Raw genomic sequence first — 24,479 nt, forward strand, 5'->3', positions numbered from 1 at the left:
TTGAGGCCAACCCACCCTTAATTTTTGGCGACACAATGTAACAGAGGTGACAGCCATCATTAAAAGATATCTTAAAACATCATAAAAATTAAAAAAAGAATTCTTGATTTTATTGGGTTGGACCCTCAACCCTAACCCAACGTGAAATATATACTTGTTTTTTATGGGTACATAAAATATATTTAGGATTGCCTTTTTCCAACCCTAACCTGACTTGAGCCGAGCAAGCACCAACCTAATCTGAGAAAAATTCAGATTAGATCGCCCCTACTGGAGTAGATCATTGTATCAGGGAAAGCAAATTCTCCCTTTCTTCAGAAAATCTTCAAATTCAAGGACTAATTTCTTTATGAGGAGCGGGGTGAGCACAACCCAAGTTGCATCATTAACTTGTATGGGGCAATTTTATTTTATTTATTTTTTAATGGGGCAAATTTATCGGCTTCCTTTAATGAATTAGGGATTTTTTCAGCAGAATTCCCAGGATAATGTACTATAATTGATATTCTTTCACAAAAGAATTACTAATATTGGCACGAACATGTTCTTTTTTTATTAGGCACTACCATGTTTTATAATAATCGCTCAAACTCAACTTGTCTTTTCTTTTTCATTAGGCTGTTGAGAGCTTTTTTTGGGAAGTAATAATAACCTTTGACAGGTGTTTAAATAATGAAAGCCAAGATGTGTTACTGCAATTATCAAAACATGGCAGTGTCAATATCACTAACTGTTAGAAAAGTTACACTTCTTACTTAGCAAAAAAAATAAAAATTAACATTATTTGCTGGATATTTGAGATCAGATGGGATACCTATTAAATAGACGGTCCAGATCAACTATATACCGATAAGGACGCTTAATCCAAACCGTCCATTTGATGGCCCATGATGAAAATAGGTTGTGCCCCTAACATCATTTCCATAAGGTGATCCTAGCCTTCCGATCTATAGAGGAACTGCATGTTATGGAAACCTCTATAGATCAGAAGACTAGGATCATCCTATGGACATGATTCTTTGGGCACAACCTATTTACGTTGTGGCCCACAAATGGACGGTTTGGATCATTCTATAATGTGAGCCGTACTTTACTTTTGAAAATATTGAATAGAAGACTAGAATCATCCTATGGAAATGATTTTTGGGACACAAATACTGTATAGAAGGTTACTCGAAGCAATTCTCCGTCCATGCTCGAATAGAACCCTGAAAAAAGCATGAATTCCCTCTCTTCTTCTTCAAGGTTTCTACTCAGAAGGCTACTCAAAACCACCTCTCTCCGTACAAATCCCCTTCTACTCTCTCCCTCTCTTCACCCTTCCAAAGCTTCCGATCTCGCAGACAGACGGTATTTTTCTCCTACGGAAGCTTCGCGATCTCTAGCGATTTTTAGGGTTTTCTGCTCCCGTTCTTTGAATCTCGATGACGTACAAGGGCCTTCTCCCATAGATTACCAGTAAGTAATTTTCTTCGTATTTTTCTGGTAATAATTTCTGTAGAAATCTTTGAATTTGGGTGATTTTGTGTGTCAATGTGCTATGAATGCTTTCAGGATTAGGTTTTTTTGTTTTTATTATTGATGGAGAGAAGGAATTAGCATTTTCTTGATGTGAGAGTTGAGGTTTACTGATGAAAACGTTTTGAAGATTAGGGTTTTGTACTGGAATTTGGAATAAGTTTCTTATATGTAGCTTGATTTTTTCTCGATTTTTTTTTTTCAACCTGATGCTTTCTGAGAAAAGTCTTTTAAGTTTTTTTTTTAACTGTTTTTTAGGCTATATGAGAAAAAATGGAACTTTTCGTTTCTGTTTGACTGAATTGAACATCTAAGAGTTAAGGGATAAGCTAACAGCTAAGATAGAGTTTGATCTTTGCAAGATCACAACTAATCTGAAAGGTCATAGCTAGTTTATTCAGGATCCTAAAGATTGTTGTAAAGAATGCCTTTTGCTCCTTTTCCTGACAGAATTGAGAGAAGGGGGAAAGAAAATTCTTTTCTTTTTTTCACTATTCTGTGGTGCATACCTTTTGTAAGTGAAAAATATGCATTTTTTTTTCTGACCATTAATTTCATATTCAGTTCTATTCTTCAGGAAGATGAATTTCATAATTTGGCTGATGGGACGATACAAGACCTGCTAGAGAAACTTGAGGTAATTTTTTGTTGTAGTTAGTTTCTTTATTTGTTTGTCTTTCTTTTCATACCAGACCTACTCTACTAGAAACCAACGTAAATTGGTTATCAAACTATACAAGACCTTATAGAGAAACTTGTGGTAATTTTTTCATACCAGTCCTACTCGACTAGAAACCAACGTAAATTGAAATTGGTTATCAAACAATACAAGACCTTCTAGAGAAACTTGAGGTATTTTTTTGCTGTAGTCAGTTTCTTTTATTTGTTTGTCTTTTTTTTTATACCAGACCTACTCGACTAGAAACCAACGTAAATTGGTTATCAAAATGCATGGTTGGCCTTTCAATGTTTTTTTTTAAAAATAAAAATAAAAATTAGTGCATTCCTTTAGAAAGTAACGGCCAAATATTGCTTGTTCTCATCATAATATGATGAGGCACTCCTTTGATCGATCCAGACCATTGACATGTTTGTCTCCAACCTGGATTGTGAATAGTCTAAAAGCACTCTGATTGGTTAAGAGCAGATTTAGGCTACATGCCATCAAAGATGCAATCCACTTGGTGAAAGTGCCAGATTGATCAAAGATTGGATCCAGTGTGCAGTACAGGATTGCATCATGGGGGCACACTACATTGAATCATTCATCTCTTTTTGATTTCAAGATATTTGAGCGGGCAGCTAATTACTTTGATGCAAATATCTTACGGTGATGTATAGTATTGAGGTGTATAGGCCATAGAATGTCGTAAAGTCTAGTGCATAGTTTTGCCTGAAACGTCTTTGGCTGGTGAGAAACATGTTTCCTCGAAAATGTGTTTCGGAAATGTTTCCGAAAGGCATGAGAAAAATATGAGAAACTTGTGGGAAACATATGAGAAATTTATGTTAAACATGTGTGAAATGCGTGAGAAATGGAAACATCTATTAAACATGTGTGAAATGCATTAGAAATTAGCGTAGTCGGAAGCGTGAGAATGAGACGGGAGTTGGTTGCCATTCACCTCCAATCGGATAAACCTTCGAATCCACGAAGGGTTGTTCTACGAATCCACTGAGAACGAGATAAACAACCTTCTCTAACGAAGAAAGAAGAAAAATTCTTAGATTTAAAAAAACAAAAGTGTTAACCATGCAAACATCCCTTGCACATGGGTTTTATAGAAAAAGAAAGAAAGAAATCCCTACCTTCCCAACTAATATTCAGCTCCTATCCTATTTTAATTGAACTTTCCGAACTCCTACATAATCAAACTATTCTAGGATTCTTGTTAAAAAAAGAAACTTGTTGCAAATTAAGAAATATGGGCACGCCAGAAATGTATAGGAAACATGTGGAAAACATATGTGACACGTGTGTGAAACAAACAGAAAACGTTTTGCAGAAATCACATAAAAAAACTTGCATAGTACATATAAAAAAGGAAAACAATAGTGTGTGTGTGTGTGTGTGTGTGTGTGTGTGTGTGAGAGAGAGAGAGAGAGAGAGAGAGAGAGAGAGAGAGAGAGAGTTTCTACACACTAGTGTAGATAAGTTATCTAGACACTAGCTTAAAATAGTGAGGGCCACATTGTTTGGCTGGTCCAAAGCATTCATTTGATGGGCCCTCACATAGATAGGATGTGCCCAAAAAATCAGCTCCATAGGATCATTCTAACCCTACGAACTGTGGAGGCAAAAAATTGATAGATTTGTGAAGGTTTATACACGTCCATTTTACCTCCACAATTTTTAGGGTTGGGATGATCCTACGGAGCTGATTTTTTGGCCACACCCTATCTATGTGAGGGCCAATCAAATGAATGCTTTGGACCACCCAAACAATGTGGCCCCCACTGTAGTGTGTAGATAACTAGTGTAGAAACTCTTTTCTCATATGAAAGAAATTATAAATGTATGTACTTATGTGTATAATAAGCTCCTAGAAATTTAAAATTAAGAAATTCCAAACCTAATACATATTTCGTGTTTTTTCTTGTGCTTCATATGTGTTTCCCTTGATATTTCTCTTTCGTCTCTAACCATCTATAGCTCCTTTTCTAAGCTGTTTCTCAATGCGTTTGTCGCTCATCCATTTCTCGTTTCCCCTTTATTCATTCTTTCCTCGTGATTTCCTCTTTCGTTTCACGTTTCGCTTTTCAAATTCGTTTCTCAATCCGCTAACTTTTGTCTAGTGTGCATGCATGTATCCTTGTTCATTTCTTTTGTCCCTTTGTTTTTTGCACATGCACTTTTTCTTTTTATGAAAAAACAAGTTGTTACTAAACTTACATATTGTTTATAGTTTTGTATTTGTTGTTGATGTCCAACAGGAATTTGGTGATGGCGTCCAAATTGATGGCTTTGATATTGATTATGGGGTGAGATTGATTACTATGGAGGTCTCATGGATTTCTTTCTCTTAAAATTATTCTATTTGATTAAATTAAATTCCGGGCATGTATTTGGCAGAATCAAGTGTTAACCATGAAGCTTGGGAATTCAGGCACCTATGTCATAAACAAGCAAACACCTAATAGACAGATCTGGTTGTCTTCCCCAGTGAGGTATTTGTTTGTTTGTTATGAAACTTTTTGTGGAGACAATTATTCTTTGGAGTTTTTTTTTTTTTTGAATGGTAAAGAAAGCTTTATAAAAAGAAAGAAAGCGGGGAAACCGTGACCAAGGTGATCCGAACAAGAAATTATTCTCTGGACACGTGCTAGCTATTTTCTTTATTATATTTGATGTTTTCTTCTTTAACTTCATAATAGTGGTTATCTAGTCTTCTTGCTTGCTCTTATTTTTATTTGTCGGAGAGTATGATGCTTATTCAATTGATGCGATCTTTCCTTTCTAGATTCTTTTATTCTAATTTCCAAACTGATGCAGCTCAATATTAACATTTTTTGCAAGTCTACTGAGAAAATATGTGGTCCTCTGAGTATTATCATGGCCCATTTGTGCTTTCATATTCAAACATCGATTTAGCTGTATTCATAGAACCAATGATAAGTTCCGCTTTGTTCACATCTTGATACTTACACCTTAGCAGCTATTTCTTTTGCATTTTAGTCAAGCACCCCATATTGTTGCACGCATGGTTTGAAATTTCGACCGAAATCCGAAATTTCGGATTTCGGTCTTCCGCTTTGTTCACATCTTGATACTTACACCTTAGCAGCTATTTCTTTTGCATTTTAGTCAAGCACCCCATACTGTTGCACGCATGGTTTGAAATTTCGACCGAAATCCGAAATTTCGGATTTCGGTCAACACCGACACCGAAACGACCGAAATCTGAAATATCAGAAACATACAAAATTTCGGTCGAAATTTCACATAAAATATTAATTTTTTATTCCTTTACAAAATTTCAGCCGAAATTACCGAAATTTTGGCCCAAAAAAACGACATTTCGAGCGTCTTTACCCAGTTTCGACCGAAATTTCGTGATTTTGGCTGAAATTTTGGTTTCGGCTAGGTCCGGAATATATGCCGAAACCAAAATTTCAAACCACGGTTGCACGTTGTAACTTTGCTATTCCTTTCGACTTTTCATATTTTTTCTAAAGATTAAGGTTGAATCCCTACACTACATGTTGAGGGCATCACTACTAGGCCAAAGGCTCAGTTGCAACTCGAAGCTAACCTTGATTACTCATGAGTTCCTCTATTCACTCTATCCAGAAAGGAGGCTAGTGACTCTTATTCAGGTTGCTTGTGAATATGTTATTTGCTTAGTTCAAGTCTTTTAAATTAATTATAATGAGTCTAACATCTGTAATTTAAGTCACTTATGGGTTGGAGTTAAATCCCATATGTTTATGACCTTACTGTTTTTGTTTATGACATTCGACATCTATATGCTTGGTTCTTGCGTATTATGCTCGATTTTTTGTCAAATTTAGTGCACTCTGGTTATCACAGGTCATGCATGTTCTTACTTGTTTAATGAACAAATTACCAACAAATCCTAGTAACCATATAGTTTTCCTTGCTTCTATCGTTGTTTTTTTTAATGGCCGCAAAATTTATCAAGAAAATGGGACGAAGCCTTAGACCGAGATGGTCATAATACAAGAGAGAAAAGCACAATACAACAGAAAAAAGAGGAACCTCATCCGTTACATAGAGGAGGGCTGAAAGACAAAATTAGAACCCTGAACTAAGTCCTGGATCTCATCAAAGAGATGAACGGACAATACAACAGAAAAAAGAGGAACCTCATCTGTAACATAGAGGAGGGCTGAAAGACAAAATTAGAACCCTGAACTGAGTCCTGGATCTCATCAAAGAGATGAATGGATTTCCAAGGGAAAGAATAGAATGAGACCCCTTAAACCAACATACTACATTCAAGGCGTCCCCTTCCACCACCACATTGACTAAAGAGTCTCGATGGAGCAGTTTGATCCCCTGATGAACAACCCTCACCTCTGCTTCACTAGAATTGGCTACACATATAGGGCCTAAGAACACGCATGTTATCAATCCCTCCTCATCCCTAAGCACACCTCCTATCCCGCTAGACCCGGATTGCCCATGCTAGACCCCATTAACGTTGAGTTTTAATAGTCCGGGGGCCAGGTGGCCTCCAATCCTGGATGGATGTACTCCTTACCTCTGAACTGGCGCAAACCTCTCTCCAACTGTATCAAAGGTCAAAAGCGGATACAAACTGCAAGGTAGGCATGATCTTCACCCACGATATAGCTAAGGCAATCACTTTTAGGAACATATGAGGGACTTTTCACCATTCCTTTTAAAACTTTGGCATTTCTTTCTTTCTAGATCACTCACAGGGTAGCAAACACAGAGACAGACCAGAGGGTCTTTCCTTTCTTTTTCCGAGGCACAATAGACCAACCTTCTAGAAGATCAATGAGCTTTTCAGGGAATTCCCAGGATATTCCAAACTTTCCCAGTAACTTGCTCCACAGCTCCCGCACCATCTTGCAATGAATGGAAATATAATGTACGGATTCCCCTGCACCAAGAGACGTCAAAAAGTGTTGAAATGCGTGGGGGTCAATACCTGATAGGCGAAGGCCAACGTCAAAAAGTGTTGCCCCTTCGAGAATAGTAAAGTGCAGTTTTCCTCCAGTGCGTCCGAGCTCGTCGAGATCTTGAGATCTAGTATGGATGGCAATTTGGTCCCACGATACTCTTTATGGGCTTCTTTGTGGTTGTCTGGGGACCTGGATTCCCTTTTTTTAATTCTGCCTGGCATAAACTTATCAAGATGGTCTTCGGGAGTAAATTTCCAGTCAGGTTTTCAACAGATCATCGCAGCAGTGAACATGGGATGGTGCTAAAGTTCTCATATCCAGGAATGGAGAGAGATCTTGAAGGCTTCAACCCGATCTAACCCGGCCCAAGTGTATGATGCCATACAAATGAAATATCTTGGTACTATGGATGGAATTTGATGCTTATTTGTCGACTACCAAGAATTTAAAGAAACTGGCAATATGGAACTAATTAGAACATACCAGCCAAGAATTGGGCTTGTAGAATGTGCCGATCACAAATGCGAGTGTGAGTTGCATATGCCACATTCTGTTTTTTCTCAGTAAATGGGATTGTTGGAGGGAAACAAACCATCCAGATTTCCTCTTTTACCTATTTGTTAACCATTGATGTGATACATATCCATCATTTTGGAAGTGTCAATGTGGGATTCCCTCTAGCCATTCTTCACCAGCTTACCAGTGGCAAAGTTGTGTTGATTGGTTTGGGAGTAGTAGAAATGCGATCTCTTTTTTCTCCCGGAATATGGCAAGATATCTAATAGAAAGGGGGGGGGGGGGGGGGGGGGGGTTGTGGGGGTAACTCCTAATTCTTCGTAGAAACAAAATTTATTGTTTTGTGGTTTGACATTTCCGGACCTGGTGGCTCAGGTGATGTTTTTGAATAGCGACAGTGATTTCCATTTATTTGGGCATTGCGGTCAATTTCTTGGACTTTTATGGCAATAAATTATGGGCGATGATAAATTCGCACCCGCTATATGATAATTCACACCCCTTTTAAGGTGAATTGTGGCAGACTTTCAACGTCAATTCACGTTACAAGGGGTGTGAATCATCCTACAGAGGGTGTGAATTTATAATGGCCCTAAATTATATGGATTAGGAACTCTTTCAACTCTATAATTAGTTGTGAGAATGACGTGGTGAAGTGACTTTTGGATTTGAGGTGGGAAAAACTCACTTTTGCTGCCACGACTCCAAAAAAAGCTTGCTATTTAGTTATGTGCATGAGGTAGTGAAGTGACTTTCGGATTTCTGGTGAGAAGAACTCACTTTTGCTGCTACGACTCCAATGTAGCTTGCTACAAATTATCATTATATTTACTTTAAAAAAATGGATCGCTGCCATGTTACTATATCATGCCACAGATGGGGATAGGGACATGCTGGTACCTTCCATCTCCTCTCTGAAACCTTGGATATCGATGTGGGTGTGGGTATCCTTCCAACACACTGGAACTCTAGTATTCTTTACTTTTCTGATGACAAAAGTGAATCTAAAAAAATGTTTATTGCTAAAAAGAATTTATACATGACAAGATACATGATATTCATCTCTTTATTACTTGGTATTGTGTTTAAAGTTTTAACATAACATATTCTGTTTATTATAGAATATTTTATATATCGAGGAACTAAAATCTTGGCATTGTAACATAGAATGAAATGACAAACCATATCCATGTCATGTCCGCCCATATGATCCGAAATTAGTATTGGTACGGGATTGAGATACCTATAGCTATGAACAGTTGTTCCATCTTCAGAAACTCTCTAAAACTGCTAATAGGGCATGGTTTGGATGTGTTTTAAAGTTTCGGCGAAGTTTTTTCAACAGTAGTTTGACTGCCCCATAAAGTTTTTAAAGATACGCTGGTGCCACTAGAGAAAGAACAGACGCAGACGCTAACGCTAAGGCGGCAGATTCACGCAATAGCTAGGCTAGCTTGATCCTTCCTTTTCTTGGTCTTCTTGGCTGCAATATAAAAGGGTTGTCTCCCTCTACTCCCTGTAGCCCAAAGGAAATTCTCCAAAGTTTCTCCTCACGAGCTCCATCGTAGCACTTGGCTTCCTTTGCTTTCACCGGTTTGACCCTTTTCACTTAATTGCAATGAAGGCCTTGCTCTGGCATAGATGTCAAGCGAAAGTTATGCCTAAGCCAGTTATGCCCTGTATGCCAACTAAAAACTTATGGAAATCATATTTAATATATTTTTCGAAGATATATGATAGAGAGATGCTAGGGGTGAGCTTGTTACTAATAAATTGGCAATAAACCTCAGTTGCCATCTATGCCAGAATATATTATATATTTTAGACACTCTTTCATCACATCTTGCATGCCTGTAGCAGGTTACAGTACGCTGGTCTCCTTAAGTTTCTTCATATCTTTTGCTTGTATAGTTGTATTATGGTTTTTTGATGCCATTTTTGCAGTTACTTTTCTTTTGCCCATTCAAAAGTTGACTTTTCAATTTTTCTTGCAGTGGGCCATCTAGGTTTGATTGGGACAGGACAAATCAAGCTTGGGTCTATAGGCGAACTAAAGAAAACTTGTTGAAGCTTCTAGAAAATGAGTTGGAACAACTATGCGGTGAACCCATTAATCTTTCCTGATCTTTTTAGTTACTATTAAAGGTTATATAGTTTATCTAGGATGACCATAATGGCATAAGTTAATTATTACAATTTAATATTTATAAAAAGCATTTACTCGTGTGTGCGGACTTCTACCTCCGCGAAATTCTTTTGACGTATCTTCTTCTTCTTCTTTTACTTCTATTTGTCAAAGAAGATGATGATGATTGCCTCACCTTGACAGATACCACCACTGACTGATGTCGTTTGGATCTTGTGAATGTTTCTCAAATAATGTCAAATAAATAAAAATGTATATGTGCAATTGCATGATTTCACTTGATTACATTTAGGATTGCTTGAATTGATCTCATGACTTAAGAGTACACTCAAATAAATACCATGAATTCATGCCTCTTTCAATCAAGTGAAGCAAAATGTATTAAAGAAAATGACAAGTCGGTCATATTCAAGAAGACAGACCAAAAACCGAAATTACAATAACCAAATCCCAACATCTACAGAAAGTTTGGTCTGAGAACACACTAGGCCCTGTGAGGAAACAACTGACCCACCCAAAGTTGGATCTACATCAGATTCTGGGGAAGTAAAACCTTTGGATGAGCTTTCTTATTCTTCAATCTTTGTTCTTTCCTGTAAACCGGGCAGCCTTCATGTGGTTTGCCGAGAAGGGAAATCTCTTTGGAGGCCTTCACCTGCTGATATCTTTTCACATTCCTTTGCCCCAAGAATTAAGTTTTGCTTGGGCAGGCATAAGGTTGGTGATCATTGAACCCTATCTCCATTGCGAATTAGTCAAAATTCTTTTGTGCTTTTGGAAATATTCTAGGCTGCTATCGATATAGAAGAAAATTTCCAATTAAAGTTGACCTCCCATTGTTCTAAATTTTGCTAGATTCTCTCTTCCAAGCTTGCTCAAATCAGAGGACTTCAACATTCAGTTGGTGTTGAGATATGTTCCATTTGCTTTTTCATACTCTGTGCTGTCATCCACTTCCAGATGGGTTAGGGTTATTCGACAAGTAAAATACTACACACTGAATCATAGTCAATAGTCAAGAGAATTACCCATACTACAACTTAGAGGAGTAACCAAATGATCATAAGATTCCGGTAGAGTGCAAAGCAAAATCATCGCTTTGTCTTCATCTTTCATCTTCTCTAATGCTTTCCAATTGACAAAGAATATTATTAAACTCATTTAGATGGTTGGAAACATTTAAACCATCCTTCATTCTAAAAAAAACAACTTCCTCTTCAAGAATATCCGGTTTATAAGAGACTTTGTTTGGTACATACTTTCCAACTTAGACCTTGAACCCGCCGTTGTCTTCTCAAGGGCATTGTTAAACAAAACATCATTAGACAAGCTTAACCGGATTGTAGACATCGCTTTGAGGTCCATGTCTTCCCAATCATCTGACATGCTAACCTGTTTCTTTTCCTCCCCCCCCAAAGCTTTGTGACGCCCATTTCGTATCAACAAATCTTTTACCTTCATCTTCCATAACTCAAAATTTGTCTTCCCATCAAAGAGCTCCACCTTAAATGTGTGGCTAGTCATCTTCTCAAACCTTGCTTCTCTCAAGCAATTTCACAAACACCTTGCTTCTCTGATACCAATTGTTGGCGGCCAAGAACCATCGCCAATAACAGCTGCCGATTTACCTCGGACGAACACATGAAAATACCCAAGATCTTACACAACAAGATGGAGAAAATATATGCCAACAAACCACAACCACCAAGGGAGTAAATCACAAGCAACCGCAAGAAGACAAGAACATACGTGGTTCACTACAATGGGCTACTCCACGGACAAGGCAACACAAAAATCCACTATTTAGAACCAATAGTACAATGTTACCTCCACCGGTAAAATCCACCAATAAAACCCTTCTCTCCAATCTTCTATGCAACCTCGAAGCAACCCTCAAATCTCTACACCGAGTATGAGGAAAACCCCTTTGGAAAACCATCAAATACAATGCTTCTCTTGCAATGAAGAAAACTCTATGGAGAAGAAGAACAATGAAAGAAGAAGATTATACCTCCAAAAAGAACCTTGCTTTTACTTCACCACAAAAGCAATCCAAGAGCCCCCAAGAGAAAACCCCTCTTGTCTTGCTCTAACCTTTATTCTCACCCTCGAGATGAAGAACATTGCTTTTACTGCACCACAAAAGCCTTCCTAGAGTCCCAAGAAGAAACCCCCCTCGTGCCCTAGCCTTTTCTCCTCTCCTCTCTACATTTTCCCTTATTCTTCAAACCATCTCTTTCATATACAAATCCTATATATATATATATATATATATATATATATATATATATATATATATATATATATATATATATATATAGAGAGAGAGAGAGAGAGAGAGAGAGAGAACACATCCCACTTAAAATGGCCAAGTGGGACCCACTCCAAGAAAGAAACAAGAAAACAAAAGAAATACAAAAAAGTAGTAGTGATTATACGTCACCATTTCAACAGGTGCTGCACTCTCTTATCAGCAGTGGGGCCAGTAGATAAATTGGTTAGATAGTTGAGAAAACAATCTCCTTGCAACAGATGTGTCTTCTTAGCAACCCTCAAGAATGTCTTCATATCGTTTTCCTTTAGAAACATAGCTTCAACCTCTCTCTCTCTGTCTCTGTTCTCTCTCTTCTCGCATTATTTGGGTTATGAAAATGACTCCTTTAGAGACCAACTTCATTTAGGGGTGTAAACGAGCCGAGCCGAGCTTGGCCAGGCTCGGCTCGGCTCGTTAAGCTCACAAGTGAGGCTCGGCTCGGGCTCGGCTCGGTCAGGCTCGCGAGCCTTACCGAGCTCGGGTTATATTATGTTCACACCCCTCATCTTCCCAGGACAGCCCTACTAGTGTAATTTGACTACTTTTTTTACACTATGGGGGGTGGTCCTAGTAACAAATGGGGTTTCAAAAATGAAGTGACATATTTTGCCCCCCCTTTTCACTCCATGGACAACCGTTTTAATGTATATATTAATATAATATATATATATATATTTAAATATATTAAATTCTTAACTAGCCTTAACAAGCCGAGCCTGGTTTAACTCGGGCTCGGCTCGTTAAGGATTCGAGCCGAGCTCGAGCTTCCGAGCCCGAGCCAAAATTAACACCCTTAACTCCATTTAGGAGAGAGCGGAGGCAGCCACACCAGACGCCTTGTGGAGAGAATTTCTCTTCAAATAAAGTCACAGCAACGCCACGACGTTGTCCTTGTCAATTGTGCGACATTGTATTGTCTCTTTTTCTGTCCTTTTCAACTCTTCACTTCACTGTTATCTTTTTTGAAGTGGGAGGAGCCTTGATTGGGGCCTCTCATCTGACATCACCATTATCTGAAACGTTCATCTGGTGGGCCCCCACTAGGGACATGCCATAACCTGAAAGTCACAGATTGGGTCAATGGGTCCATGAATACTGTTTGGCATTCGACCTGTCCCGCCCCTTCGATGGCTCATCATATCAAGGGTCCTGATCACCAGGCACATAAGCCACCCATGCACCTGATCATGATCGTTTGGATTATCCTTTGGAGATGATGATTATTTGGTCAAAACCTATTTACATTGCGGCCCAACCACCAATTGGTTTGGATTTTTGAATAAGGTGGGTTCCACTATATTTTCAAAAGAATAACATCTTATACAAACTGCTACATAAAACTTGGGTAATTTGAATAAAAAACACATGTTTCCAAGGAAATGACATTCTCACCCCTTCCCCCCCCCCCCCCCCCCCCCCTAAAAAATGATACATTGCCACCCTCTTTTTTGACTTTTCCTAAAACTGACTTTATTTCTAGTGAAAGAAAACAAAAAGGGGTGTAAATACCATTTCCCATATGCCCCTGTATTTTATTATGCCTCTATTTTTTTTTTCTAGGGCGTCTTCCCATCTCAATCTCAAGTGAGAGAATCAAAGAAAACCCAACAGCATGTCCAATGGATGTTACCACTCAATTTAGGGATAGTGACTTCTTTAATTACTCATAAAACACGTTGATTGAGAATAAGAGATGGCCTATTCATGATGGGGACTGAAAATATTAATAGATGTTCATTAAAAAAAAGTAGTCGGAATCTGCTTTTTCCAACCATACTTTTTTCCTTTTTTAGATAAAGTATGAATACCATTAAAGCTCAGCATCATTTCCATGAAATGTATGTGCTTGATGCTGGCCCTAATCATCTTACATTGGCTTGACTCAAGAGTGTCTTTTTTTTTTATGACACAGGGTATCCCCACCCCATTTAGGACAGGACTAATCCCTACGGATTGCACGCAATCACCTGTAAACCACGTGCATCGGGTAGGCGTGGGGGAGTCGAACTCACGCCAGTAGGTAGCAAACCCACGACACCAGCCAACGTGCCAACCCTGTACGGGTTTTGACTGAAGAGTGTTAAAAGGCCCCATGTCTAATGTTGCTCTACACTCGGATTCTAATCCTAATCGGAGAATTCATTGTATCTTACTCTCAGTATTCATCTCGCAACTACATTCAGATTTGGAACATCGGTCAGACCATCCAAGATTCAACTGCAAAATAAAAAATTCTTTTACTATCATTACATAAATTACACTATGCAAGTCATTACTTAGTGTAACGAGTAAAAAGTAATGGTGCCCTTGTAGAACTTGGGTGAAAGGGCACCCCCATTGGCTACAAGGAGCAGTTGTGCATTTATAATGGCTGAGAGTCAAAGTGCATCAATTGCATAATTGACCCTTGCAGCCCATTGGGGTGCCCTTTCACCCCAGTTCTGCAAGGGTGCCCTTCAGTTTAGATTGCCTCAACATTTAAATATTTGCTATAAAAATTATTAAAATATTATTATAATTTGCGATTTGCCAGGCGAAGTGGCTTTCAGGAGAGACCTCAAATGAAATAAATGAATAAGACAAACTCTGCCCTAATTGGATTTTGAAAACTATCCACATAGCCTGGATATGGATGCATAATTTCTTATATCCTAATCAGATCTTTAAGTACTACGATTCCATTGGATCAAAATTAGTGTCTCAATCCATTTTAATCTGATAGGATCGTGCGGACCTATCAGACCTACCGGACCCTAAGGGTGTATCATACTTATGTCAACGCATCTGGAAATAAACGATTGATCTTTGTCAATAGACCTGCTAAAGACCCAAACCATAGAGTAGTTAGCATATCTGCCAGTAGACCTGCTAAAGACCCAAACCATAGAGTAGTTAGCATATCTGCGGCGTAGAGATATGTTTTTATATCTCGCGTTGAAAATCCTATTTCTTTATCGTAATACATATATGATCAGATGTATTATGGGTTGTAGCCCCCTTCACAAAACGAGCTTTACATATGTAGCACCAATGACCGTTGATGGGAATTAAAGATTGAGTGACATGTACTTGTATTTTTCTTTAACAAAAAGTGGCCCTATGTAAGGCCACAACTTCAAAGCATGGCCCTTTACTTTCCAAAAGGCGAATAATTGGGATGGCTTTTGTCACAAGTTACAGATAAAGAAGGGTACGAGGACAAGGTGGCAACGCATGGCACAAAAATTAACGGCCCACACGGCACGGCACGATTTGACCACGGGCCGGCACGAGGTTAGGCACGGCATGGCCCGTGTCATTGCAACCCGTAGAGCATATTTCGTTTCCATGGCCACAATTCACTCAGAATCCCAACACAAGATATCACTTGGGATGCTATGAAAATCTCCACGGTGGAAAGGTCAAAAGGAACACTATTATAGCCACCCGGTAATTCTTGAACAAACAATCTACACCACACACACAAAATCCTACGCCCTATTCAATTTTCAAAGGGAAGTTATATATTCCCCCCCTTTTCTTCCCCGGGCCCCTGTGTATTTACGACTCCTCTTTTTACACGATAAGGGGTTGTTCGGGGAAAAAGGAGGCAAATATTTCATTTCCATTGTGTTTATGACTCCTCTCTTTATACTGCAAGGGGGTGGCTCGAGAAGAAAAGGGACAAATAAATCATTTCCCATTTAAAAAGTTCATTTATAAAAGGGTACTGATCGATTTCCATGGATTCTAAGTGGCTCAAAGTTAAGACACTTCAAACTCTACTTTTCAAGTACGGTTTTTCCAAGAAATTTTTTTCCATAGAAAATGAATATTCCAGTGTTTGCTAAAATTATTTTCCAGGCTAATTGAATAAATTCACTGTTTTAAAAGAAATTCGCTTAGCCTACATGACCCTAGGATTTTTTCTTCATAATTTTTTAACTAGATCCAAACACACTCTTACCAACTTGCATTTTTAAAAGGGAAATGATTCATGTGAAACTCAGTACATAAAACGTAGTAACATCGATCGAGTATTCTCTCTGTTCCATGGGCATTGGCCAAAAAACAGGAGAGATGAGAGATCCCTTGTACAGCAAAGGAGCCTTAGATCAGACTATGCCTGTTGATTTAAGAAAATAGGCAATTTGTGCACCAACTAAACATACCATAAAATCAACGGTCACAATTCCTCCGCAGCATTCAAAATCTCCAAAAACTATAAATTTTTTTTTTCCAAGGCTGTATAAGCCACTGATTTTTCTTCTTTTTTTAATGAGAACTAGGGGCCCTAAAAAAACCAGAGACAAGTTGCAAATAAAAAAAGCCAGAAAACAAGAATATGTGTGGACAGATTTGTGTGTGGTGGGTGAGCTGCGGTTGTGGGTGGACCCCACATCATCCTTGTGCCCTAATTGCTAGACCACATGTTTCATTTTAATATAATTTCTATAAAAAGAGTAGCAACTATAAAAAGAATGGGATATTTCCTCTTCATGAAAGCTTTCATATGTGGGACCAACCAACCAATACCATTTTAACTATATTAATATGAAATCAGGAATTAGTCAAAAAAGATTAGGGTCCCTCTGGATGCCTCAATAATTATATGCACATGGGTTTAAAGATATTAAATATGATTATTTCAAAATTAAGGTTAAAATGGTTTTACTAATTACTTTCAATTAGGCGCCCCAAGTGCAAAATAAGGAAGAATAAGCTATTGCTTAGCCACCACCGCCAATCAACCAACCTTAACATCCAATGCAGGGTATATTTTATCATTGTACTAGCAATCAAATCATCAAATCCTAACATGTAAATGGCATACACCAGTTTTTTAGGATTTACTTTTTGTCAGTGGCAAGTAGAGATGGTATGGCCAGTTTCGGGCATGTGGCTGCCGTTAGGTCTCTCCGTCCTTGCGTGGTTGCAGTTTAAAGTGCGTAGGTTAGTTCGTGTCCCTCAAGTAGGAACGATTGTCAGCGGTTTATTTGACACGTCTTACCCTTTTCTTGACGTGTATTTACTTTATTTCAGAAGAACACGGTACTTTCATTTAATGCTAGGCTCTACTCTAACAAGCGCTTAAGTGGTTTAGGTGGAACCCTTCTCGTTGTGCGTGTTTTTGTCATTGAATATGAACCACCACCCCTATGCTATAATTAGCTTTCAACTGTGGAAATGATATATTCACCCAGTTGTTGATAGGAGTGGCTCAGGGAAGAAAAGGGGCCTGAAAATATTTAAAAAAAAACCAACGCAGGCATCCACATGGATCACATCTTTCTAGTAATATGCCGCATTGGTGCTTTGAATTCGATCACACTAAAATAAACATGTCAATTAAAAAGAAAGAAAAAATCTCTGATTAAGTAATACATATTAGCTACTGGTTAGAGAGATTAAGATGTGGTTAACATGGAGATCGATATATATAAATATATTATATTAATGACAAAAAGAAAGGATAGTATTGTGTGGAACTCAGGGGAAAGATAAAAAAGAACTGAGAAACTAACTCTTTTCAGGATTCAGATCTGAGGGCTGAGGGAGATCGTTGATTCGAGATCAACGGCTAGGGATCTTTGCTGAGTTTGCAGATATCGAGAATCGCTGAGGCTACGCCTTTTTCGCCGGAGAAAATCTTCTCTTGTTGAAATCTCTTGAGCGAGCCGATAAGAGCCGATCTGGAGTAGTCCGATACTGGAGTTTCAGCTTCAATGGACGATCGGATCATCTCCGTCGTTTTACGGTCCTTCAACGGCTTAAAATGGCCGAAAGAGATCGTTTCATCTTCGGCTGACGTACGTGGCCGTGAAGATGAACAGCCGAGATCGTCCTGAGATGAAACGTTGCAGACTTATTAATTCTTAGATTTCTAGATCGGCGATCCATAAGAGAATTTTTTTTTTCTTTTTTTTTTCTTTTTGCGGAAACGAAACCGAAATAAGGAAAATAATATTAATAAGCGAAGAAAGATCCCTAAATCTGAGAAAGAGAGAAAAATCTAGAGTAGAAAGTGGAAAACGAAATTACAGAGCGAGATCATTAAGAAAGGAAAAGAGAATCAGAGCAAAATACCTGATAATTTAGATCTGCATTTTCACGCATCCTTTTAGAAGACAAAGCGATCGTCGTTCCCATAGATGCTTCTCCGTCACAGTACAGCAAACTCGTCGACTCTTCACTGCTCGAAGGACTAGCCACAGGCGGTGGCGTCGAAGACCAAGGAACAACCTGATTATCACCGTCTTCTTCTTCTTCTTCTTCTTCTCCTACATCATCATCATCATCATCATCTTCATCATCATCTTCCTCTTCTTCTTCTCCTTCATCTTCTCTTCCTGCTTCTGTTCTCTCCTGTCTTCCATTACATCTTTCGCAGATCGAAACAGTAGGTGTGAGCTTCGATCCAGAAGCTTTCCATGGAGTAGGAGATTGACAGACCTGGCATAGAAGATTCCTCGAATGTCTTTCGACAAGGAAATTCGCTCCGTGAACTTTCGCATCGCAGTCCCAACACAAACTCGCTTGATCCGACTCGCAAAACATCCGTGCCGGATAATCACATAGCTCGCATTCCTTCATCCCTTTCAGATCTCCTTTCCTCCAAGTCTTTATCCTTTTTTTTATCTCTCTTCCCTTTCAAAATTTCTTCAAATCTCCTCCTCCTCTCCTTTCTTTTGTTTTTTTACTCTCTCTCTCTCTCTCTCTCCTGCAAAAATTTCTTCAAATCTAACCCTTTTCTGTTTCCTTTTCCTTCCCCACAATTCCTGAAACGGAGAAAGGACATAAAAGGAGCGAGTTGTATCAATTTATAGAAATCCCCCTCTCTTTACTTTAAAAGACGGGAATGTCCTTCCTCGTAGCGGTGGAGGAGAGGGTAGTTTAGTCAATTAAGTCATTGTGTGCGCTTCTGAAACCCAACATTCCAAACCTAGGGTTCAACTAAACCGAACCGCCACGTGGCGATGTAATGCTCATCTGCAGCTTCGGACGTCTACGTCATCGGATATTTATCGCGGGGGAAAATGACGTGGCCATATCCAGATTCCAGCTGTCTTACGTGGCACGCTCTCGTCCACTATGTTAGGTCGAAACACGTGATGGCACCTGGTTCCCTGATATGGGCCCCGCTCCAGCCGTTGATCTCCGCCTCAAATTATCTGACGGTTTGACGTGACTACTAAATAAAATTTCGAATTTTATAATGGATGGATTGTATCGGTTGGTGTGTCACCGATACTAGGTCTAGGATAGAGAGGCGATATCACTAGTGCTTTACTATCTAGCTGACATGGCGTAGCCCACGTGAACGTACCACACGGCATCATATCACACCATCTTTTGCCTACCTACCTAATATGCTCCTACAGTCTTAAAGAAATCTCGAAAATCGGAACGTTTTTTCACGGTGATCAAAATCTCCCGTTACGATGGTAAAAATATGCTATCTGTGAGTTAGAACTTAGAAGCCACTTTTTTACTACTCGCTCCACGTGGACTTGATCGTATCCGTTGATTAATTACGGCTTACTTTTCTGCGTGATTGTATGATCCGAGATTTTATACGGTGTAAGCACGTATGGTGCAGTATTTTTCAAAAAGTACTGTCCGGGCAACACCATAAGATGATCCAAGCCGTCCATTTGATGGACCAAACCTTAAATAGGTTGTGCCGAGAAAATCATTTTCGTAGGATGATCCTCGCCCTCTGGCATATAGAGAAACTGCATTTTATGGAAACCTCCATAGATCGGAGGGTTGGGATCATCCTACAGCATATAAAAAGTCCTCTGATCCTATAGCCCCTTGTTCCAACCAGTTTATTTTTAGGAGAAGTTAAATGATAAAATGGCATACAAACATGTATTCAAAATCCAGTCCTTGATGTTGAACTCTCTATGTTCGTGTATTTAAGTTCTTGTATTTGAATGAAATGGGAGAAGAAGAATTCTACAACAGCAAAGGAGACTTTCTTTTGGAGAGTCAAGGTTCCTCTCGAATCGAGCCGCTAGGAGGTCCGGTTGCCTGGAATCAGCCTCTTTCCCCCTCATTTCTAATTTATTTTCGTTTATTTCCGTTACGGCCAATTAGGCACGTAACCGTTCCCAAAAGCCCTCACAAGACAATTATAAAGAAAAGGACTAAGGTGGGTTTGTTTAATTATTAAAGTATGGCTAGTCCTGATATCATTTCCCTTGATGAGAAACAGTGTAAAAATGTTAGATACCTAACAAATACACCAAAGCCCCTAGTTGATGCGAAGCATTAGGCTAGCTAGGCTCTTTAAACATCCAAATTTAAATAGATTTTGAGCCAAACACCCAACGTAGGATTGCTCCATCCTTAATTATGAAAATTTTAATTTTTTTAGCTACCTTTAGATAGCCATTCGCATAAACGAGGAAGAATGGATTGAGTTCGGAAAACACGTACCATTGAATTTTTAATTTCTTTCATTATCGCAATGCATATTAAATGTGTAGAGTGGATAATCCCTTCAAAGTTACAAACTTTCATATATATTGAGATGGATAATAGGAGGACTCTTATCTTCTTAGGTCAAAACATAAGATGACGTGTCTACGAAACCACACATTCTATTGATTGACTTTCAAATGGATGGTTAAGAAAAATTGGGCAATATTCAATTTCCATGATTGATTGGTTAGAAATGTTCAAACAAAGTGACTGACATACAAGAGGAGAGTCCCAACTTTTTTATATATAAATTTGCCGATCTGCCCCGGAGTCGTTATCTTCCTGGGTTAAAAAAAAAAAAAAAAAGTGACTGACCCATCTTTTCCATTGTTTGATGTTCAGAAACGTATTTTCATGTTTAGGTAGCTAATTAGTGTTTTTTTTTTTTGTTGGTTGTTTCTATTAAGATGTGACCGGGAATTAAACCGGATAGAACTCACCCCTAAAAACTAGCTGTTAGAGGAAGGGTGCCCATTCCCTTATAGCCCATCCCCTTCTACTGCACTTTACCGATGTGGGACTATTTGCTTTTGTGTGGAACTCCAACAAAGATATGAAAAAGGAATTACCATTCTTTCTTTGGCTGAAAATACCAAAAATATTTCTAACCGAACCCTAAAGTTTGATCACCATGCACTGGCATGCTAAGATTCAAGATCCTAAACTGGTATCCTTGATTGAAATATATTTCTAACCGATCCCTAAAGTTTGATCATCAAGGGGCTGTGATCATCCAATCTTTCGATTGAAATATATAAAATATAGGGTGATGATACTTTCACCCCCTCCGCATTACTTGCACGCTCCCCTTATAATGTGATTTGACATAAAGTTACCCAATGTTCACGTCAAATTAGGTTATAAGGGGAGCGTGCATATAATGCAGGGGGAGTGAAAATATCATCTCCCAAAATATATAGTTCTTACAGACATACATCAGTAAATTTCCCATTAAGCTGTCCATACTTCGACGACTCAACCCGAGTAGCTATTGTGTCAAATCAACCAATCCAAGTTTGGAATCAACTCGTTGAGCCCACAATGCCAACAATTCAACCTTTAGGTGCAGCTCATACACCGTACATTGATGTATTCGAGTAACATTTTAAGCATATCTCATGGTTTTCAATATTGTGATATATCGGCCGCTATATTGATATACACACCAACATCATAACCCTTCCGACATCCCAACATATCAGAAACATCTTAAAATATCCCAGATATGTCGGCCATAATATACTGATATTGGCTACGGGGACCTTCAAACCTGGGTTTGTCTAAATAAAAGTAAATACCTAAATACATAGATTTTATTTGGTGTGTTCATGTGAAGTCCTGTATTTTTTTTTTTTTTCAAAAAGAACTGTGGGGCTATTTCATAGATTAATCGAAACCGTTCATTTACAAACATAAATAGGTTGAAGCCCGAGAATCATCTACATAGGGTGGTCCTAACCCTCCAAACTGTAAAAGGACTGCAAAATATAAAAACCTCTGTAGATAGGAGGGTTAGAATCACCATATGAAGTTGATTTACAGGGTACGACCTATTTGTGTTGTGGGTCATGTTTTGAACGGTTTGGATCATCCTACAAAGTGGTCCCCACAGTACATTTTGAAAAATCATGGACACCCCATGTAAAATCTCCCTAAATACATACATACAAACATGCATGCATCTGTACTTTACAGATGAAGATATGGGTGGTTAGTTGTTTGGAAAGATGAGTGGTGGATATTAGAATAAGAGTTCTTATAGGATACATGCACATAAAAAATATGAAGGGGCAAAATTAAAGTGAGGCCAATTCCTCAATGGTGGATGGTTTGGTTTGGATCATTTAAGAAGTGGGCACCAATTGTACTGCTACCCTCTCATATTCTCCCTCTTGCGTCCGTCATATAATAATGCAAAAATAAGAGGGTTGGACTGAGATTTGTGGAAGAGAATGAAGATAGAAGGTTCTCTGAATCAGGACACTGAGGTTTGCGTGTCCCCATACGCAAAGGCCAATAATCGTATGGGTTGAGACGAAAATGAGATGATCAGAGCAGAGAAGATTAGGGTATGAGACAAAAATCAATGTATTATCCAATTACGTATAAACATTATTAAAAAAGAAGAGGTTGTGGATAGGTACATATGTTGTAAGGGAATGAGCATGGGGTTATGGAACCCATTCTTTAGTGGAACCACGAAAATAGAGAAACAGCTACATTATTGTATTTCTTTCCTTACTGCTAGAGTTTTTCCTACCTTTTCTTTTCTCTTTCTTGGGATAAGTGGGGCTCATGCTCTCTAGCTCAGGCTCCTTCTGGTTGCCTCCTATTATTGCCTGCATCCCCAGCTGAATATTTAACATAATGAGGGAATTGAATTTTTGTTTGACCAGACTTTCTCAAAGGCCCTGTTGTTTTTGTATTGATTTCCAGTAACTGATTATTGGACTCAAAATTAAGTAAATTTTGACACCAATACACTCTAAATCAATTCTCAAAATCCAAAAGGAACAGGACCTGAGGGTGTCTACTTGCCTCCCAACGGACTCAACATCCAAACCTCTAGTCTTGGTCCACTTGACAGGGGTTTCAGCCCCTTAGAATTTTGTCTCAAACGAGTGGAAAATGCAAAATGTCTCTCTCTCCCACTTGACAGGGGTTTCAGCCCCTTGGAATTTTTGACGCTCGAGCTCAGATATCGAGCTTAGAAACACTACTCTCTCTCTCTCTCTCTCTCTCTCTCTCTCTCTCTATATATATATATATATATATATATATATATATATATATATATATATATGAGAAAACGGTTCCTACACATATGTGTAGATAAGTTATCTACACACTAGCTTAAAATACAGTGGGTGCCACATTATTTGGGTGATCCAAACCATTCATATTTAAGGCCCTCACATAGATAGGGTGTCCACAAAAAATCAGGTTCATAGGATCATCCTAACCATTCGAACTGTGGAGGCAAAAAATGGACTAATTTGTAAAGGTTTAAAGACATCCATTTTACCTCCACAAATCGTAGGGTTGGGATGATCCTATGGATCTGATTTTTTGTAGACACCGTATCTATGTAATGGCCTTTAAAATGGATGGCTTGGATCACCCAAACAATGTGGGCCCCCACTGTATTTTAAGCTAGTGTGTAGAGAACTCTCTACACATATGTGTAGGAACCGTTTTCTCTCTCTCTCTCTCTCTCTCTCTCTATATATATATATATATGAGAAAAATGATTGTGCGGTCGACCGCACCAAGCTTAGGTGCGGACGAGGGCCTCAAACTCATGCGGGCCCACTTTGTTAGGATGACCCAAAGCTTAGGTGCGGACGAGGGCCTCAAACTCATGCGGGCCCACTTTGTTAGGATGACCCAAAGCATTCATTTGAAAGGCCCTTGCATAGATGGGGTATGTACAAAAAATCAGCTCCTTAGGATCATCCTAATCCATCCATTTGTGGAGGTCAAAATGGACAGACACCGTTTGCCACAAATCTGCCCATTTTTGCCCTCCAATGTTGGAGGGGTTAGGATGATCCAATGGACCTGATTTTTTGTAGACACCCTATCTATGATGGGGCCTTGCAAATGAATGGTTTTGATCAGCACAAAAAATGTAGGACCCATGTTTTTGGGCCCTCGACGCTTAGGTGCGGTCGACCGCACAATCTTATTCCTCATATATATATATGAGTAAATAGTTCCTGAGGTGTTAGTGCTAGCTTATATGAGGGGGCGCTCACAAAACATAGGGGGTCCACTTTGTTTGGATGATCCAAAGCATTCATTTGATAGGTCCTCACATAGATAGGGTGCCCACAAAAAATCAGGTCCATAGGATCATCCTAAACCTTCAATTTGTGGAGGTTTAAATTTGTGGTAATTTAT

At 38.8% G+C, this 24,479-nt stretch overlaps 2 protein-coding genes across 3 annotated transcripts; one reads left to right on the forward strand and one right to left on the reverse strand.

Moving 5' to 3' along the window:
• Window positions 1–1,120: 1,120 nt before the first annotated feature.
• Window positions 1,121–14,238, forward strand: FH (frataxin-like protein). Of its 2 annotated transcripts, XM_077386019.1 has the most exons (6): window positions 1,121–1,458; window positions 2,083–2,155; window positions 4,453–4,500; window positions 4,592–4,686; window positions 9,642–9,748; window positions 14,020–14,238. In XM_077386019.1, the coding sequence occupies exons 1-6, from the start codon at window positions 1,220–1,222 to the stop codon at window positions 14,037–14,039; spliced, it is 582 nt and encodes a 193-aa protein (XP_077242134.1). In that variant the 5' UTR covers window positions 1,121–1,219; the 3' UTR covers window positions 14,040–14,238. The 2 variants fall into 2 exon arrangements, with proteins under 2 accessions (XP_077242134.1, XP_077242133.1); XM_077386018.1 differs by lacking the exon at window positions 14,020–14,238 and having other exon boundaries at window positions 9,642–10,057.
• A 3,149-nt stretch (window positions 14,239–17,387) lies between these two features.
• Window positions 17,388–18,891, reverse strand: LOC143883913 (uncharacterized). Its single transcript, XM_077387235.1, has 2 exons — window positions 18,174–18,891; window positions 17,388–17,931 (listed from the first exon to the last, which is right to left on the reverse strand). Exons 1-2 carry the CDS (start codon window positions 18,678–18,680, stop codon window positions 17,668–17,670), a joined length of 771 nt encoding a protein of 256 aa, XP_077243350.1. The 5' UTR covers window positions 18,681–18,891; the 3' UTR covers window positions 17,388–17,667.
• Window positions 18,892–24,479: the final 5,588 nt, after the last annotated feature.

This window comes from Tasmannia lanceolata, unplaced genomic scaffold (assembly GCF_043159265.1).
Source record: "Tasmannia lanceolata isolate RefF3 unplaced genomic scaffold, GAP_Taslan_0.1 ptg000008l, whole genome shotgun sequence".
NCBI classification, from domain to species: domain Eukaryota; kingdom Viridiplantae; phylum Streptophyta; class Magnoliopsida; order Canellales; family Winteraceae; genus Tasmannia; species Tasmannia lanceolata.

Excerpts from the sequence above, each read along its gene's own strand:
- LOC143883913 (XM_077387235.1), bottom strand. The coding sequence starts at position 18,680 with ATGAAGGAATGCGAGCTATGTGATTATCCGGCACGGATGTTTTGCGAG. Across the intron at positions 17,932-18,173 it reads ATGCAGATCTAAATTATCAG|GACGATCTCGGCTGTTCATC; the intron begins GTATTTTGCTCT and ends GTTTCATCTCAG.
- FH (XM_077386018.1), top strand. The coding sequence starts at position 1,220 with ATGAATTCCCTCTCTTCTTCTTCAAGGTTTCTACTCAGAAGGCTACTC. Across the intron at positions 4,501-4,591 it reads GCTTTGATATTGATTATGGG|AATCAAGTGTTAACCATGAA; the intron begins GTGAGATTGATT and ends TGTATTTGGCAG. Across the intron at positions 4,687-9,641 it reads TGGTTGTCTTCCCCAGTGAG|TGGGCCATCTAGGTTTGATT; the intron begins GTATTTGTTTGT and ends TTTTTCTTGCAG.